At 33.8% G+C, this 19,210-nt stretch overlaps 2 protein-coding genes across 17 annotated transcripts in view; one reads left to right on the top strand and one right to left on the bottom strand.

The window, feature by feature from the left end:
* Positions 1–2,916: 2,916 nt before the first annotated feature.
* LOC110996218 (zinc finger protein draculin) lies at positions 2,917–8,312 on the bottom strand. Its single transcript, XM_022263787.2, has 5 exons — positions 7,881–8,312; positions 7,014–7,152; positions 6,460–6,537; positions 5,617–5,781; positions 2,917–4,938 (listed from the first exon to the last, which is right to left on the bottom strand). Exons 1-5 carry the CDS (start codon positions 8,031–8,033, stop codon positions 3,965–3,967), a joined length of 1,509 nt encoding a protein of 502 aa, XP_022119479.2. The 5' UTR covers positions 8,034–8,312; the 3' UTR covers positions 2,917–3,964.
* Positions 8,313–8,952: 640 nt separating this feature from the next.
* The window catches only part of LOC110996212 (gastrula zinc finger protein XlCGF26.1), a 39,330-nt gene continuing 29,072 nt past the window's right edge, over positions 8,953–19,210 (top strand). For 15 of the 16 annotated variants that reach the window (XM_022263778.2, XM_045633809.1, XM_045633808.1 and 12 more), the window contains exons 1-4: positions 8,953–9,281; positions 9,981–10,143; positions 11,626–11,736; positions 12,991–13,185. In XM_022263778.2, the coding sequence (XP_022119470.2) occupies positions 9,135–9,281; positions 9,981–10,143; positions 11,626–11,736; positions 12,991–13,185 (616 nt within the window). In that variant the 5' untranslated portion in view covers positions 8,953–9,134. Of the gene's footprint in view, positions 9,282–9,980; positions 10,144–11,625; positions 11,737–12,990; positions 13,186–16,103; positions 17,120–19,210 lie in introns of those variants that run through there. The other variant, XM_045633811.1, reaches the window with a different exon arrangement.

The raw sequence follows: 19,210 nt of genomic DNA, 5'->3' as shown, positions 1-19,210 counted from the left end.
TCTTTATACCATACCATAGCTATATTGGGTGGCATCCGGTGCGGAAGTTGGTGGTGTCACCGCATTGTAAGTAAAAGCAATAAAGTTTTATATGTTAAATGTATCTTTTATAAAAAGATCGCAAGTATGGGACGGGGAATCCCCCGCGATAGCGTCAGGCTCTTTTGCGGGAATCCCCGAATCCTACATAGAGCTGAGCTAGTGCTTTTGGACGAATGCCTGAAAAAGAAATTTATATGGTAGCAATTTTTTTTGGTTTGTAAATTGTTCTTAACATTTGCTCGAACGGTGAAGGAAAACATCGTGAGGAAACCGACATGTCTTAGACCCAAAAAGTCGACGACGTGTGTCAGGCACTGGAGGCTGATCACCTACTTGCCTATTAGATGGAAAAAGGATTATGAAACAGATTCAGAAATCTGAGGCCAAGATTTATTTAATTTCAATTGTTCTTAAAGTTGAGGGGCCAGGTGGGTGTCACCCCAAAAAGCTGCCCCCCGCCGCCCCCTTTGCTAGGCCACTGCTTTAGACCCAAATATGGGTGGCAGGCAGAAAGAACTTGCCCATTAGAAATAACAACAGAAGGAAAGAAAATATATTTCGTGCAAGACTTACTTTATTATGGGCAACTAGTCTTATATCAGTAATCTCAGATACAGAAATCTTGCGGTTGTGTTCTAGACATTTTCTATGAACTATTGAAGGTACTGTGAAGGTGAAGTAGTGATAGGTTGTCTTAAACCCAAAAATTATACAATGTCAGAAATAAAGAAAATATATTATAATAATACTACACCAGCAGTAGGATTACCTTTACTGTGGGCAACTCTGCATCATTGATATATAGAAATCTCAGAGGAGTTTTATCTTTTAGCGCAAAAAGTAAAATATTGTTATATTTTATAGACTTCACAATTAAGGTATAGACAGCAAGGTGTATTTTAAGGGACAATTCAAAATCAAGGATATGAATACTTTTTCTTCCTTCAATTAAAAAAAAAAACAATCGTAGGCTCTATGCCTGGTTATATCAGATTGCATCAGAATATTTTGTACGCATGGCGCTTTAACAGTCTAGGAAAAAATTAGGTAATTCCTTACTTAGATCTCTGAATCGATGGATCTATCCAGGATCTCAGTACACTGTCTTTTTTAGAATATTATTTATTAAGGTACTTCGCTGTAGTCTGGGGCGGCCACAGAGCAGACGGAAAATAATATAAATAGAAGTCATTTCCCAAACGAAAATTTGTACCCTTTAAAGTTCCTGTGGAGCTAGTGCTGTCCTCAAATAATTAGTATCGCAATACAGCGAGCAAATGCTGCTAGAGTTAAAGGTACACAAGTACCAAACTTTTGAAATTTGTTTTAATTTCTTTTTTATTAAATATAATTATTTGTATGATTTATTATTATTATGTAGGTTAAGAAAACTGCAAATACTGTATATTTAAGTGTTAAAGCTAATATCTCAAATAGAAGAAACACCAGTGTAATATTAATAAAAAAGTGTGAAAATAAGTTTTCTTTTTATTATAACCTACCTTCATTTTTTTTATTCCACTTAAACCAACATATAACATAACAAATAGGTCAATCTTATGTTGTTTGTGCTTATTGACTTATTATATCTGAAACTAAAATGTTTAAAGATCTTTATTTCTCATTACAAAAAAAAAATATTTTCATGAGATACTTAATATTAATATGTTTATATTATATACGAGCGAGATACACGTCGCCATTAGCTGTCTCAATTTTAGTCTACTATTTTAACACTATCATGCATCTTTAATGCCTTTTTGAATTTGTCGAACACACCAATATTGCGAATTTGAGATGGTATTTGATTAAATAATTGCACAGACTCATACCTAATAGACTTCTTGAAATAATTTGTGCGCGGCTTCGGCAAGATAAGCAAACTCGCTCGACTAGTATTACGTGTAAGTAGAAGTAGTAAGTATTATTAAACTATAATAATTGTTATAAGTTAATATGTGCAATGTATTTGCAAAGCTATTAAATTTATATTATTATTATTATTATTATTTTAATAGATAAAACTGAGGAGGTTTATTATACTTACTTACCTATATGACCGATTATAATACCAACTGATAACCTAGACATATATAAAACTAAATGATTAGGTACATACTACTTTTGTTTATATTTTACTTCAATCTAATATCCTTACTCGTATCCAGAATCCAGATCCGAATCATATCCATAACAAATCAAATTTTATTTATTCATTTATGTAACATAATGTACACTTATGAACGTCAATGAATTTAATTTTACATTTATTTATTCACCCTTCGTTGCTAAAAAGAAACACAAATAACACAATATATATAAATTACAAGGGATGCAACTGGATTTACTGCCAGTTACAAATCAAGGGCGTAGAACGGAAGAGAAGAACTGGCAATAAACTCTCCGCCACTCTTTTTAATCGCCAAATTTTTTTTACATAACGTTTGTAAGGAACTTCGTGACATATTGAGTAATAAAGAATAACAAAATAAATTAAAAACAATGATTTGTCCTCTATAACATCAACATCTCTACTTAACACCAAAGGTAACCGGCTTTGCTATCTATGTGATTCTGAACTGCTATGTGACTTCCTACCATAAACCATATTTTTATTCATAGAACGAAACGTAATTCAGTGACGTTTGACACATTTGACACTTGACAGTACGCAAGGTTGTGGCATTGGAATAAAAAAACAGTAAATACTTCAAATTGTTTACTTAATAACATTATAAATACAATTATAAGATACACTGTACATAGTTCATAATTAAATATACAAATAAATTATTACATAAAAATGACATGTCAATTGTCATAATTGACGTTTGTTTGTAAAGAAAACAGGACATAACGTATAATTTCATATTGAGATCAACAGTTTGACGGTATTTATATAACTATGTTTTTGTAGTCCTTTAACGAAAGTTAGGTTAGGTTAGCAGGTGGTCAGGCATCTGTGCCCAACTAAACTAAACTATCGAATTCAATTCTCGTCATTAAAGGCTTTTTAATCTACTAAACCTTAGCAATTCAATTAATTTTCTATTAATTGTAAGAATTCAGTTCTATTCATTTTAAACTACCCTCATAATTCAGGTTTTTTTAATTTACTGGTTTTTAAGAACACTTTTTCTAGTGTCAGATCCGAAACATCATTTATATAAGAATCGAACCAAGGACAATTAAGGTATAACAACAATCTTAAAATACATAAAAAGCTCTATTACAGATTAGCAATTACATTACAGTTAAAAAATGAGGGTATTTAAAAAAATAACATAGATATAAAGCCCTGGTCGCGTTTATATTTTAAACGAAAAATAAAGAAAGAATCACCGTTCACGTAACGCTAGTAAACTCGCAAATGAACTACTAACCGAAATATATATTTCATTTACTAGCTATAAGAGAAAGAGAGAAAGAAAATGTGCGCACAATGCTCTCTCTTGCTCCTACACTGTGATACAGACAATAGGCCTGCAGCGTGCTCAGATATACGGAACGTATTTGGCTATGAGAGGAATAGAGAAAGAAAACGTACGCGCGCACTGTCTCTTACTTCCCCCCACTCAACTTCCGTTCGCCTTGCCCGATCACACTTTTCGTAACGCTTACGTCACGCGTTCGCCAGCCTACTCCCCAAGTCATGCGTGCGTAAAGAAAAGTTTCACTTCAAAAAACCCTTCGTCTCTTACTTCCCCCCACTCAACTTCCGTTCGCCTTGCCCGATCACACTTTTCGTAACGCTTACGTCACGCGTTCGCCAGCTTACTCCCCAAATCAAGTTTGCGTAAAGAAAAGTTTCACTTCAAAAAACCCTTCGTCTCTTACTTCCCCCCACTCAACTTCCGTTCGCCTTGCCCGATCACACTTTTCGTAACGCTTACGTCACGCGTTCGCCAGCTTACTCCCCCTCCTAATCAGAAGTATGAGTCCTCATATGCTGCTGCAAAGATTGCAACCTCGGATAACACTTCTCACAGAAATCGCATCGAAAATTTTTATCCCCCGTATGCGTCGCCATATGTTCCTTCAACCGCGAGGGTAGATAGAAACGCTGATCACACATATCGCACTGATGTCTGAACACCTTCAAATGATTCCTCCTATGATGCTCCATCAGTGTTTTCCGCCTATTGTACACCTTATCGCACAACTTGCATGGGAACGTCCGACTGTCGCCGTGGACTTCGATCAAATGACGATTTCGCAACGCGTACGACAGGAAGCAGGCTTCGCATTTGTAACAATTGACGGTAGGCTTTTTTTCGTGTACCGTCGCTATGTGAAGCCGCTTACTGTATTTCGATTTCAAGTTTTTCCCGCATATCTCGCACGGGAAATTCATTTCCACCTTGAAGTGTTTGTTTATGTGCGTTCTGAGGGACGCCTTTTCCAGGAAACACGCGCCGCACATATCGCATGTATACGTACCAAAATGTGTGATCATGTGTTTGGTTAACGAATCAAAATACGGGAATACGCTGTCACACTCTGTGCACGTTAAATTATTCAGTGTAAGGCGAAACTTCAAAAACTCATTTTTCACAGGGAACAACTTTAATTTGTGTGTGTCGGTTATGTGTTGTTTGAATGTGTCTAGATTGTCGATTTTCTGATCGCACAATCGACAATCGATGCGGGTGATGTCGATTTTTGGAATTTTTTTATTTTCGATGGACAAGCGGAATAGTTCTTTGGGGTTGTGTGTTAGTGTGTGTTCGCGGAGTTCCTCGGGGTTTGTGAATTGATCCCGGCAGTAATAGCAGTAGTAGATGCTGATTCGGTTTCTAAACGGACATATGTAGGAGTTATTAACTAATGCTATTGTGTTTTCATAAGCCATCTCTTGTTCGTCATGATCTAGTTCTGCTTCTTTCTTCTTTGATACTGGAAATTAACGAAACGAAAATTTATTACCAAATGATGTATAAAAACCTAAAAATGTTCAATCAATCAATATTCATATAGGTAAACATAATGTACACTGAAAAAAAAGAGAAATATACATTAAACGCTTCTAATTTTACATTAACTGCCAGTTCTCAAATCAAGGGCGTAGAACGGAAGAGAAGAACTGGCAATAAACTCTTCGCCACTCATTTTAATGGTTTAAGCACAAAGTTCATATGTAAGTGAAACTGCTTAATTATTACTAAGGCAAAAGCCCCTATAGATAATCATGTACCAGTATATGTATATATTCACACTGTTTTTACACTACTGCTAATGATAAATAAATAAAAGTTCTAATATGTAACTACTAAACGAATACATCATCCAATAGCATGTTTCTTTCGATCTCCCTTTCTCACTCTCTCTCAATCGGTCTAAATCGCACTCTCCCTTTTCGCCAAAAACGTTGCACGTTTTCGTGACGTTTCTCTAAAAAATTTTACTTAAAGAAGTTTCACATCGAAAAAAATGTGTGACGCTACAACTTTTAAGGGGTGGCGATCAGATTTCTGTATCTGTATGATATGTCAATCTAAAAGGCAAGTAGGAGATCAGACTCCTGTGCCTGAGGTACAAAAATGGCTAAAACTTGTCTATGCATATTAAAAATACCTTTTTTCTCGATGATTTTCATTTTCCCATATCTCTTTAATTTAGTTTTCGTAATCTTCTTCAATTTGCTAATTTTCTTAATTTTGCCATTCTTTTTCGTTTGCGTTTTCGCATTATCCACACACACTTCGGGCTTCTTTTCCTCCTTAACAATACTACTCGTATCTGGAAATTGAACAGTCCCTTTTAATTTTTGTTTCTACCTTGCTTAATGAACAATCAAAAACTACTTTAATTCCTGGTTCCCGTACACATCAAAACTTTATTAGATGTTTTGGCATAACACGCACACTAAAAGTGCAAAGAAACTATTTAAAATGAACACATATATACGCAACAGAAGAAGTAACAAGAAGAGAGGCAGAAGCAACAAGAATAGAAACAGAAATAAGAAGGAGGGAAGCAAAAGTAACAAAGAAAGAAGCAGAAGTAACGAGGAGAAGCAAAATTAACGAAGAGATAAAGGAGAAGTAACGAGAAGAGAAGTAGAAGTAACAGTAAGAGAAGTGTAAGTAATAGTAAGAGAAGCAGAAGTAACAGGAAGAGAAGCTGAAATAACAAGGAGACAAGTCGAAGTTACAAGAAGAGAAAATCTAATCAAATGAAAGAGGCAGTTTGTAAAGTTGTAGATGTTGTGGCCAATAGCTAGTAAAATAGTAAGTATCATGAAGGCAGGCAGAAATTCAATTCAATCTTCTTACAACTTTTTTAAATAGATTTCAAGTGGACACTCTCAATGTCACTTGCGAGTACTGCCATTTATGAATTGGTACGCTCATATCTTGAAATGATTTTTTATTTGTCTTTATTTAAAGTTGGCCTATATAGTTTGGTTACACTTACCACACAGTGCCAGAGGCAGATCATCATTGTCATCATCACTGCTTGGTGCTTCACCTTTTATTTCAAGTGCTAAACATTCTGAAAAAACAAAGTCTATAAGTGATTTCTGAGATTAAACTACTGATAACTATTGATTACATAATATATAAAAACTAAATCTAATTGGATACAGAATATACATAAATATGGGGTATGATTCCTAAGCACAATTGATAACAATTCAAAGCAATTTCATTTTTACAAGTCCTAAAACAATGTGTATGCCTTATTAAACAAGAATATATGACATCACAAATTTCACACCCATCAATTATATTAGAACATAGGCAAGCTGGCATTGGAAAAAAATTAAACAAGCAAACCCAAAATAAATGTATAGCAAATTAAAATAAGTTGAATATTCTATGAAAATATTGTTAGGAAATTAATGATTAGACAGAAAAATCACTATATACAAGGTTGATCAACTATTTATTTATAAAATTTATTAGGTAGCAGACATATTACATGACTTAGGAGTAGCAGCCTCTATTTTGTTTATTCATAAAATATACCTTTGTTTTGTAGCCGGGCATTTAGAAATAGCTGCTCACACATCAGTACCTGCTCTCTAAAAGCACTTGCTTCACGAAGTCGACCAACACAAGTTGCACATATACAGTTGTCTTTGTTATCTCCATCGAGATGTGACAGCTAGAAAGTATTAACAAAAAAATTATAGCCAAGTCTAGTAAATCCTTTATATTGCTTTTAAGTTAGACTAGTTCCTAAAATTACTAATGAAGTTGTACATTACAGGAAAAGTATCAGTTTAGTTGCTTTAATCATGATTACTGCTGCAATTAGATCTAAATGAAAAAATTGTATTTATTTATTTAATTATAAGTAAGTTTAGTTTACAAAACCTTACAACTGTTGATGATTTAATGGTATTATATTGAATTGACTACTAGAAACAGTATTTCACAATTTAAAATCTAAACATAAAAACATTAAATTTTTATTTTAATGTAAATTTTAAGATTTCCAACACTTCCTAAACTGGGTAGAAAGAATGAAAACCATTTATTAACACACACATATTCACAAGAAATATTTAAAAATAAGGCAAAAATTCATTGTAATAGTATATTTGACAAGATGTGTGTGTAAAAAATAATAATTATAATAATATTTATACTTAACAATTAGGAAGGTTGAACATATGAAAGCATTCATGTTAAACTGTAACTATAATCCATAAAAAAGTGTTTTTCTTTAAATGTGTAAAAGTTATGTTGATAAATACTATACTATGAGAATTCATGTATTTATCAAGCCAAGTTTATTTTGTTTATTATACTGCATTTACTGAACATTAAGTGCCAAATTAAGGTGGCAGAAACTGTAGAACACAGCATATTTTTAACAATATCACATACCAGCAATCCAAACACATCCATAAACATATCAGAATAGATCTCTTTGCCTCCTTTCCAATCGTATTCCGTGGTTAACACACGACAACGCTTAATAGAACGACAGCAGCGACAGAAAGCTGGATCTATAATAGGGCCCTTTACTTTACCAGACATTTTGTGAACTAAGCAAGGCCAATCTGGTAGGTTGAGGGAGGGATGAACAGTATGAAAAATTAAAGATTATATAAATTCACGGCTAATAAGAATCAAAAATGTTCATATATATTTGGAAGGATATGGAAAGTAAGTTATTCGAGAATATCAGTTATGAAAACTTTAATAGACGATGCTACTACATTTGAGAACAACGGATTTTTTAATACACATATTTGCCTATTTTATTCATATTTGTAATTTAGAAACAAAATCATAAAACGTTCATCTAAAAGTTAAATTAAAAATATTTAGAACTTTGAATAAATTATAAAATAAGCACAGACTCAACAAACAAATACAAAGAATCGAATAAAAGATGTGTCTGTCAAAATGTGTTACTTTTTCATACGAAGACTATATTTTTTTTAGATAGATGCTCATGGAACAAAGATAGTTTTAAAAGTTTAAAATAGTTCAAACTATCGTTTTTATATGTCATAGTTGAAATATCGAAAGAATGACAAAATTTATATCTCAATTTCACGACATTTTTCTTTTGTTCTTATTAGTTATTTTTGAACATTGAACACAATAGAAATAAGTTAATAAAAATTAAATTAAACTGGCTCTACTATTGCAATCTCAGCCTCGTATCCTAAAAAGTCACCGAAACCTAAGTACATATATTATGATATATAGATATGAAACGATTTCTTCTGTATCAAATTTCGCATATTTGACAGCATCTCAAATCGAGGTTGTTACTTGAGATACAAGTATACAATTTTCAAAGCCTCTATGCTATTTTACTGACAAACGAATAAGTTTATTATTTAGGCGCAATATCTATTGAGTATTTTTTAAATTTTAGTTCTAGTCTTATCGTAACTGGTAGTCTGGTTACTGTTAGTTGCTAACTGGTAAGCCGTAAGTGGCAACACAGTTATGGCGTCGCCTGTCGCCATGTAATATGTCTTCGTAGTTTCTCGCAATTTGTAAATTGTGAAAAGGACTCCACGCTTATTAATATTAATAGTATTTCTTAAAATGTTATAATAATGTTTACCTTGTTAGCATAGCAATAATATTAGATACGTGATAAATGTGTTAGTTTATAAAATGGAGGGTAAAGTTTGGCGACCCGGCCCAACTGTTTGTCGTTGCTGTTTATCGGAAGGATGCTATAAGGATATTTCTACGGAATATTTCTGGATGGGAAAGAAAGAGGTTTACGCAGACATGCTCTCAGATACCTTCGATCTATCTGTAAGTTAAAATGATGATTGGCTTTCGATTAATAGCTTTGTTAACTCGACCAAATCCGATTGCACCAATACACTAAGCTTTGTCGCGAAGATCTATGTTAGTTAAAATTGTTGGGGTTTTAGATCAATAAAATTTGATTCGTTATTTGTTGTCTTCAAATATCTAGGGTATTAATATGTCCAATATGTTGCTTTCCGAAAATGTTTTAATGATTGGATTACATTCGAAATATATCTTAGGCATTTAACAGAAGATTTTTCCATAATGCTGAGTTATTTTATTTTATTAGTATTAGCTAAACACGTTAGTAAGTTTACCTTTACCTTTGGAACTAATTAAAACATGCAAATTTAGTTTTATTAAAATATATTAATAACTGCTTCTACATCTTTAAGCCTGGGTTTAATTATCTTTGCAATGTAGATGCAGACATATCATAAACCATGTCTAATATTAGGACAATATATAAACATTTAAAAAAATATTGAATATTTAGCTATGAATTTCATGGTGGCTCCAGACCAGATACTTACTTGTCTGTGAAGAATCTTATGATGCTGGAGTATTTATTTATACCCATTCACAATACATAAAAAAAGGACACATAATGCTTTTAGGCTTTTTTAAAAAGAAAAATAATATTCCTTGAATTTAATATTTATAGTAAAAAACAGTGTTTATAAGATAATTCTATTTCAGATTCAATATGCACCAACTGGTGGGCCGAACAGTCAGAGCCGTTTGATATGTGAACCTTGCATCTCCAGGCTACGGGATGCCACCGACTTTAGGAGACAGATAAAGGAATGTGAACAGACTTTTATGGAATACCTGAACCCTAGTACAACTGTTGATATTGAAAGTTAGTGTGATTATTATAATGTCTCGATTGTTTTGATAGTGTGTACATTTATATGATTTTATATCCATTTATAAGAAGCACTCAATGTTTCTACTTATAGCAAAGACTGATTGTATTAGTAGCGGCACGAAACTCTAGCGCTGACCAGTAGAAGTAAAAAATAAGGTACCTAAGGTGGGCTAGAGGAATGAAGAGCGTCGATTGGCTCTCCAGTCACATTCCGGCCTCCGCACCACAATACACATGCGCAGTAATCCCCTCCACGTATCGGCCAGCACTAGACTTATATATATTAAAAAGAATATACATATATGATTGACAGATCGGTTTGTTTGATGTGTGCTTCTATTCCATAATTTTTAGGCTCCGTTGGGTCTGCATGACCACAGTATCACAAAAGTAGAAAAATAGACAAAACAGAACCAATATCCCTCCCTGAGTGTTTCTTAAGGCAATTTATGGGAATTCTAATAATTCTAGTAATTTAATAAATTGACTTTTATAACTTAGTCAAAATTTGACCTATCCATATAAATAGATTTAAGATCCTAATGATTAATATAGTTAATATAGCCTGTCTAATACTATTACCCGCATCTGCTATGCATAAGAAAAGATTTATGAAACTATTGGTTTCAATATATAATAGTCTTTATTACTATTAGCAAAGAGATCCAAAACGGCAGTTTCATGGTAACATATACAATTTCAAGATTTCATTTTCGATGGTATTTGAAGCGGACATTAAAAGATATTTCAATATTGAGTTCGTGAGATGACGTTACACTGATAGAGTGCCAAATCAATTAGTCAGTAAAAATTAAAAAATAAGATCTGCTAATTTTATTAAATGACTTCAAAACACCGGTTTCATGGTAACATTTATACAATTTCAATATTTCATTTTGGATGGTATTTGAAGCGGATATTAAAAGATATTTCAATATTGAGTTCGTGAGATGATGTTACACTAGATAGACTGCCAAATCAATTAGTAAAAATTAAAAAAACTAAGATCTGCTAATTTAATTAAACGACTTCAAAACACCGGATGTTTAATATACCCGATATTTTCAATCTATACAAATGTTGAATGTTGAAAATTTTAATTTTAAGATATTACATAGATTTTATCGCGGCGAGCGAATCAAAAAATTCCGTAATGAAAATATAAACCTAACACACGATGACGTAATATAGGTGCGGCCGCGTTAGAGCGGGACAGAATGCATACTGCGTATTTACATCTCTCTGACGAGATCTGTGACGTAAATAGTTATAACAGTATTGTGTATACATTGATTTGATAATTATATGTGAGGACCATATACCTAGAACATAAGTCTAAGTAGGGGTAATAAAATAAATAAATAAACCGATTTACATCGTGGACCCTGTAATTAATATAAATGAAGCCGTTTTAAACTTGATCACAACTTGGTAACATCGTTTATAAAAATAATAATCAAGCTTTATTTTTAGTTCCAGTGGAACTACCTGAGAAGGAGCACAAAATTGTAAGCGTCAAAGTTGAGAAACCGTTGAGCGATGATGATGACTTTGGTGATACGGAGTTACTTGATGATGATGATCGTAAGTGGGTTTTTTAAGTTTGTTGTAATTTTTACAATTAAATTGGTAATGCAAATAAAATTGTAATACATTTAAATCGGTAATACAATTGCATTGGTAATACAATTAAATTGGTAATATAATTAATTTGGTAATACATTTAAATTGATAATACAATGTATTGTATTGATTAAACTTAACACGTTAAATCTATGGTACAGTTTGACAAAGCATAATAATTTAGAATCGGATGTCATGTGGAGGGAAGAATCAAAAAAGAAACAGTGGTGCCACAGTTCATAGCCTTGCCTCTCGCATCTGTTTTGTGATATTTTATTTTTGAATTAGCAATATATATTTAAAATATTTAGGTAAAAGGGCCTGTCTGATACGCCGTTTTTGAGCCTAAGGCATTTAACGCATATAAAAGATAATTAAATAAAATTATTACCACACTTTTTTGGTAAATCAGTAAAAAAAAAATCATCAGCAAAATAGCGAATTAGGTTCTAGAAAGGCACCAAACGATGCTTTTCTAAAACCCATCAGCCAGCGATTATATCCAGCTCCGGATGAGCTGTCTTCAATCCGTTAAAATCGCGAAGATTTCGAACGAGAGGTGCCTGAACTCCTAGTTTGGTTTTGGCAGAAGGAATTTGGAAGAAAATGGTGATTTATGGTTGTGAACATGTTAAATCGAATACATATGGGGCCGTTCGAGGATGACGTAAGCACAATAGGGTAAAGTGGGGAGGGGTATCAAACTCAAATAGCAATTTATCCTTTCTTTATATAAAACTAACGACCAGCCCCGGCTTCGCACGGGTGCAATGCTGATACTAAATACACTACAGAAAATCTGTGAACGTTGTATATAAAAATGTGGTTTATCCATAAGAGATAGACATATAAGAGAATCACGGACTTTTCTGTAGACCTTTTCAATGTGTACAATACTTAGTACATTATTTTGATAAAACTCGTAGGGTTCAGCCTGCGTTTGCAATGTAAGCGGAAAAAATGTAATTATTTACGACATCACATTAGAAACCTCAAAAATAACAGTACTTCTCCACTATTTAATGGATGTTATTATACATATAAACCTTCCTCTAGAATCACTCTATCTATTTAAAAAAAACGCATCAAAATCCGTTGCGTAGTTTCAAAGATTTAAACATACAAAGGGACATAGGGACAGAGAAAGCGACTTTGTTTTATACTATGTAGTGATTGTACATTTGAAAAATTAAAATTGCAGTATTTATTTTTCAGTTGACGATGAGCCTCTAATGAATTTAGCATCTAAAGTCCCAAAGAAGGAGAGTGTAGATGTGACGGATTTAATAGACAATGCGAAAGCGGAAAAGCGAAAATCAACGACAAAGGCAAAAGCCGCCCCTAAAAAGGCTAAAGTTAAAGAGGCAAAACCGTCTGTGAGCAAAGCTAAACCGGAGAAGAAGAAGAAAGGTAGGTTTTTCAATTGTTTTTATCGTGTCGGTAGCGCTGGTTGTTGTGAATTTTGATTTGATGACAATTATTTGAACTACCCGCAATATTCGTCGAACGAGTTTATCTTGCCGAAGCCGCGTACAAATTATTTGAAGTCTATTAGGTATGAGGGTGTGCAATTATTTAATCAATTAAAATCTGAAATTTGTAATATTGGTGTGTTTGACAAATTCAAAAAGGCAGTAAAGATGTTAGAATGAACACAGTTGACTGAAATTGTTACGGCTAATGGCGACGTGTATCTCGCTCGTATATATACATATTAATATGAAGTTTCTTATTTAAATAAAATGTTTTTGTAATGAGAAATAATGTTCTTTAAACATTACCTGGAATTAGCATAAAGAATGTGGTTTAAAAATGAAACGAAGCCATTTTTTTTACTTAATAATTATAAGTTTGCGGGTACTTAGAAAAAATCAATTATGCAAATAAATTATTTCTTATTTTTATGTGGAGTTTGGTAACTGTAAAACTAGGGTTTATGATGGGTATCTGAGGTCGTAGGTTCAATGCCCGGCTGTGCAGAAATTCTTTGTACATTTAACAAAGAATAACATAAGAAATGTCGTGCCTTAATTGATGGCGTGTATCACAGGAGGCTGATCACTTGCCTTTACATATGAAACAGATACGGAAATTTGAGGCCTAGACTTAAAATAATTACGGACTTTATGTTATGTATTGGGGTGTAATATTTTTCTGACTAAGGTATATATAAGTACATAGACAAAAACGTCTCGCTAAATTCAGAACAGCCAGCAACGCCGATTATTTTGTTGTCATGTTATCTGCTGGTAAAGATTTAATACATCATATGAAGTGGGGCTCGAACACACGGGCAGGACGCATGTTTAGTGATACCGCCCATGGGCACTCACATTTCCAGAATTGGTACGCTCTTTACTTGAAGGACCCTTACTCAACTAATCAACTTTGACTGTATGACAAAAATTTCTAAGAGATCTTTAAGTTAAGTTCACTTTCCATAGGCATAAGTCTTAAAAAGCTTCTATTAGTCTAGTCAACAAGTTCAAAAAGTGAAATATAGAGATAAAGATCCTAGAAATAGGAGATATGGCTAATCCGATTAAAATTTTTAAAATCACATTTCCTATTTTCAACGTCTAATTAAAATTTGAAATAATGGAGATACAATTCCGGGAGATGGAACTTTTTTATTGGAAATTTCCTTTTTAACGAGCTTTTTTTCAAAATTGCTTAAATGTTAATATTTTTCGAGTTATTAACAAAAAACGAAATATATTTTTTAAAATATTATTTTGTTAATAACAATTGCAATTTTTAACCTGCACCAAAATCCTTCATAAACATTTCTCTAGAGGTGATTCCGAATCGAATGAGCCTCCGCTCAAATTTTTAGGACCTTTATCTCTATTTTTTACGTTTTTGAACTTCTTGACTGGACTATATTCTTGGTTTTTGTGCGTTTAACGTCCCATTCAGTTTTTAAACGTTAACACTTTTTATACGTACTTTTTACACTTGCTTAACGTCAAATACACTTGCGTTAAATTCACGTTCTTAAATTAACTTACTAACCATCTTCTGGCAGTGCGAGTGTCCATGGGTGGCGGTGTCACCTAACATTAGGTGAGCCTCCTGCCCGTCTGCCTCCTGTAACATAAAAAAAACAATTTTCTAGATTTTTTAATGTGGCAATGTTTAATAACTTTACGAATTTTAATAAGAACAAGCTACCTGCAGAATACATGACAATTTTTGTGTGTTTTGTATGGACACGTTTTTTAGTTTTAAGTTTGGATAAAATTCCTGTATTATGGAGTTTTTTGTTTGAATACTTACAATTCTTTAAGATGTTTAGTCTCCTTTATGTAAAAGTAGGTTTAAGGTCACTTTTGGAGATATTAATAATTGTTCCACATGGAAGTTGTCTTCGTGTCAGAATTTGTAAGGGAAACATGAGAGTAAAAAAAATACGTTTATTTTGGAACATAAGATCATCATGGTATCACTTATTCCGTCATAGTTTTATTGAAATGTCTTAAAGAAAACTGTATGCATTAAAACGTGTCCATACTGATTTTGATTAGAAGTTAATTGGACGAAACATAAAACTATTATTGTATGGAAGTGGGTAGTTATAAATAATCGATCCAATTGACTTGATTTTTTATCAAAGAGCGAAATGAAGTTTGGATACATTAAACCAGAGTCTAACTCTTATGGCATGTACTAACTGTTAAATGCGAGATCGGTGTAAAATTTAATTCTTAAAAGGCCGGCAACGCACTCGCGAGCCTTCTAGCATCGAGAGTGTCCATGGGCGGCGGTATCACTTAACATCAGGTGAGCCTCCTGCCCGTTTGCCCCCTGTTCTATAAAAAAAAATCTTGGCTGAAATCGGTTGTACAGTAATTAATCAGTTACCAATTCTAGAATGAGTCTGTTGTCTTTGAAATTAGGTATGATTTGAATTTTTAAATTATTTGTATGGGTTGAAAAACTTCATTACGCTCTGAGTGTTTTTATGCACAGGTATTGCACTTAACTTGAATACATAACTTTATAATCGTTGCAATTGCGACACTTTTAACCACGTTACCATGGCCAACGCGATGATTACTAGAATTTTCGTGCACGTAATCACGTACGCGAGATACGTACGCGAGATTTTGGTTGATACATTCCTATTGGCTATGGTGACTGAACTTTTAAATATCGATAACTTCATAGCCTTGAACAAGTCATACATGAAAATTGAATGAAGATATATTATATGCCTTTTGTAATACACGAAAATGTGTTTACCTCGCTCCAAAAATCGTTGGATTATTTTAAGTTTTCCTTTGCCAAGTCAACGTATGAGTACAGTGGGTCTTTTTCTATTTTAGCCGAAACAGAGGACCCTGTACGGAAAAACGCGGAAATAATAATGCGACGTACAACCGCTAGTCCGTTTCGCGTTAACGATAGGTGCGTTCTATGCGTCTACTGCCAGGATTTATTCGAGGATCCTGACGAGTTCCGCTCCCACATGAGCGCAGAACACCATACGTTCAGTTCCAAGGTCGCCTTCTACAACCTACCCAAATCCGAGTTCATCAAAGCCGATATCACAGACCTACGATGCCGCGTTTGCTCGGAGAAGTTCACTGACATTGACACCATAGCCAGGCATTTGAATGATTCGCACGACGAGCGAATAGAATTCAATGCCAAACTTGGTGTGATGCCATACAGGCTGCTTAAAGGTGCATTATCGTGTACAATATGTTTTAAACCACTGCCGTCCGTCTTCCACTTGAACCGACACACGATAACACACTTCCAAACCTATGTGTGTCACGTGTGCGGCAAAAGTTACGTAGCGACCACGGGTCTTCTGCGCCATGTGCGTCTGAAACATCAGGAGTACCAAATCACATGCAGAAACTGTGGCAAGGTCTTTCCCAATATGGAGGCGAAGGATAAGCATCATAGAACAGAGAAGTCGTGTATGCTGTACATCTGCAATAAATGCAAGGAGCGCTTCCAGGATCACAACGCAAGGTTGAAACACATGGAGGCGAAACACGGCCTGGATAAACGTCAGAATCGATGCGCCGATTGTGATATGATTTTTAATAGTGTCTCGGCGTATTATGCACATTTTAAAGTGCATCATTCGAACGATTATGTCGTCTGTAAACATTGTGGGCAGAGGTTCACCTCCAGGTGGCGTCTGCAGCGGCATCTGAGTAAACATATTTGAAAGATTTCTTCTGGACTTCTGGAAATGTGAGAGACAGACCAAGGTTGAGAAGGAAGATGTGACTTTCAATAGCGATATTAGATTAGATATACTTTTTAAACTATGTGCGCATTTAACAATTGCTCGAACGGTGAAGGAAAACATCGTGAGGAAACCGACATGTCTTGGACCCAAAAAGTCGACGATGTTAGGCACTGGAGGATGTCTACTTGCCTATTAGATTTTAAAATGATCATAAAACAGATTCAGAAATCTGAGGCCAAGACCTAAAGAGGTTATAGCGCCACTGATTTATTATTTAGGAACAGTTTCGCTATTGGTACATAGCAGTTGCCGTTGTCAACTTGGCAAAGTCTGTACTTGTTGGTACCGATTATTTTTTTTATAACTATTTTGAGGGTAGAATAGAATTTGTGAATTTTATCGGTGATTTTAATTGTTTCAACAAATTATCTGTATTATACGAACTAAACTGTGTTTTGAAATCCTTGATACGATAATAAAAAATCGTCATTAAAATAAACAAGACGTTTTATTATTTAACTCAAAAACATTTTTGGAACGAAGTTCCTTATCGCGCGTTGTGAAAAGAGGCTAGACGAATTTTTTTTACGAAAAGTTGTCACGACACTTTTTGCCGGTCAAGAACCGGTGAATTACAACAACTATAGTAATTCACTGGTTCTTGACCGATCACCGAAGTTAAGTAAAGTCGGGCGAGGTTAGTACTTGGATGGGTGGCCGCCTGGGAACACCTCGTGATGTTGTCGTTTTTTTTCTTTTCCTAGGGATAAGAAATGAAAACAATAAAGTATTAAGTGTTTTTTTCAAGACATAAATTAAATAGAATCCATAACATATGTTTCCTACTTCAATTACCACAAGCCAATTATTACTAAAGCCTACTAATGATTAAGTTTAAATAGCATTATATTTGTGAATAATAAAAAAAAATTAACTTAAAAAAATAAAATTGTATAACAATTCCTTCACTAATTAATCGAAAGGAACTTCGTTCCATCCGGGTGTCCTTTGACACCTCTCAATGTTTTAATTTTTAACTCGCCACTTGACTTTATAACGAAATTTATCATACGTTACTGATTCGCCATCTTTCCATACATGGTTGATGAAAGCTAATTTGATTAAGGGCCTGTTTCACAATGTATGGATAAAGTGCCAAATAGCTATGCAACACATAAATTATTCGAAACATAAAAGTTCTAAATAAGCTACTTCGCATTTCATGACGTATAGCGCTATCTGACAGTCGTGAAACGCAAAAATACTATTTATCCTACCAATAAGTAATAAATAGCCTATTTGGAACTTATTCGGACATTGTGAAACAGGCCCTTAGTCTGTCTGATATTATCAGTGGGTTAAATCATTTTTCTCAAATTTGACTTTGACTTTTGCCGTGTACAAAGTATTAAGTATTTAATGAATTACCGTCTAAAATTCGTAATATTAGGGCGTTTAAACAATTCAAAACGGTATTAGGGTATATGTCAGATTGGGCTGATGGCGACGTGTATCTCGTTGGTATATATTAAGTTGCTCATGTAAAATATACATTTTTATCATGAGAAGTTCTTCAAACATTTATTTCCGAGCGTTGGGTGTCATTGCGTTCTTTCTGGAGCTACATAATAAAATCAAAATATCTTTATTCATATAGGTCAACTTTTACACTTATGAACGAATGAAAGAAGAACTGGCAAGAAACTTTCCGCCACTCTTTTCAATCGCCAAGTTTTTAATACAAATTGTTTGAACTGGAGCAAATCAATCCCAAGGATTGGGATCATTTAAGTATTCAGATCATTTCATATTACAGACTAAGTACTTATGGGTAGCGTAGCCGCAATCGTCTTTAAAATAACTTAGCTAAGCTAGGCAAGGTCTACTTGATAGTGCCCACCACATTATATATTCATTACATAGTCATAAAAAACTTTTTGCAAATACAGAACTATTTTATTGCTTGCGAAAGAAGAATGGCAGTTTTTTTCCAGTTCATCATGATCAAAGCCTGGTTATGCGTCTCCTCATGCATCTCATTCACCACCATCCGGAATTACTTGAACTGACACGAATTCGATGTAAATTATTTTGTAATTCATTCTGCGGAGAAGAATCTACCAAAAAGAGACTATTAATATCGGTCAAACCGATCTTGAGTAACTGGTGTAACTAACACGACTTTTTAATATATCTTTATTAGATATAGGCGGTTTGAGACTA

This window comes from Pieris rapae, chromosome 24 (genome assembly GCF_905147795.1).
Source record: "Pieris rapae chromosome 24, ilPieRapa1.1, whole genome shotgun sequence".
Lineage (NCBI taxonomy): Eukaryota > Metazoa > Arthropoda > Insecta > Lepidoptera > Pieridae > Pieris > Pieris rapae.
The sequence above is the reverse complement of the archived record's forward strand: the minus strand, read 5'-3'. Positions and strand labels throughout refer to the sequence as shown.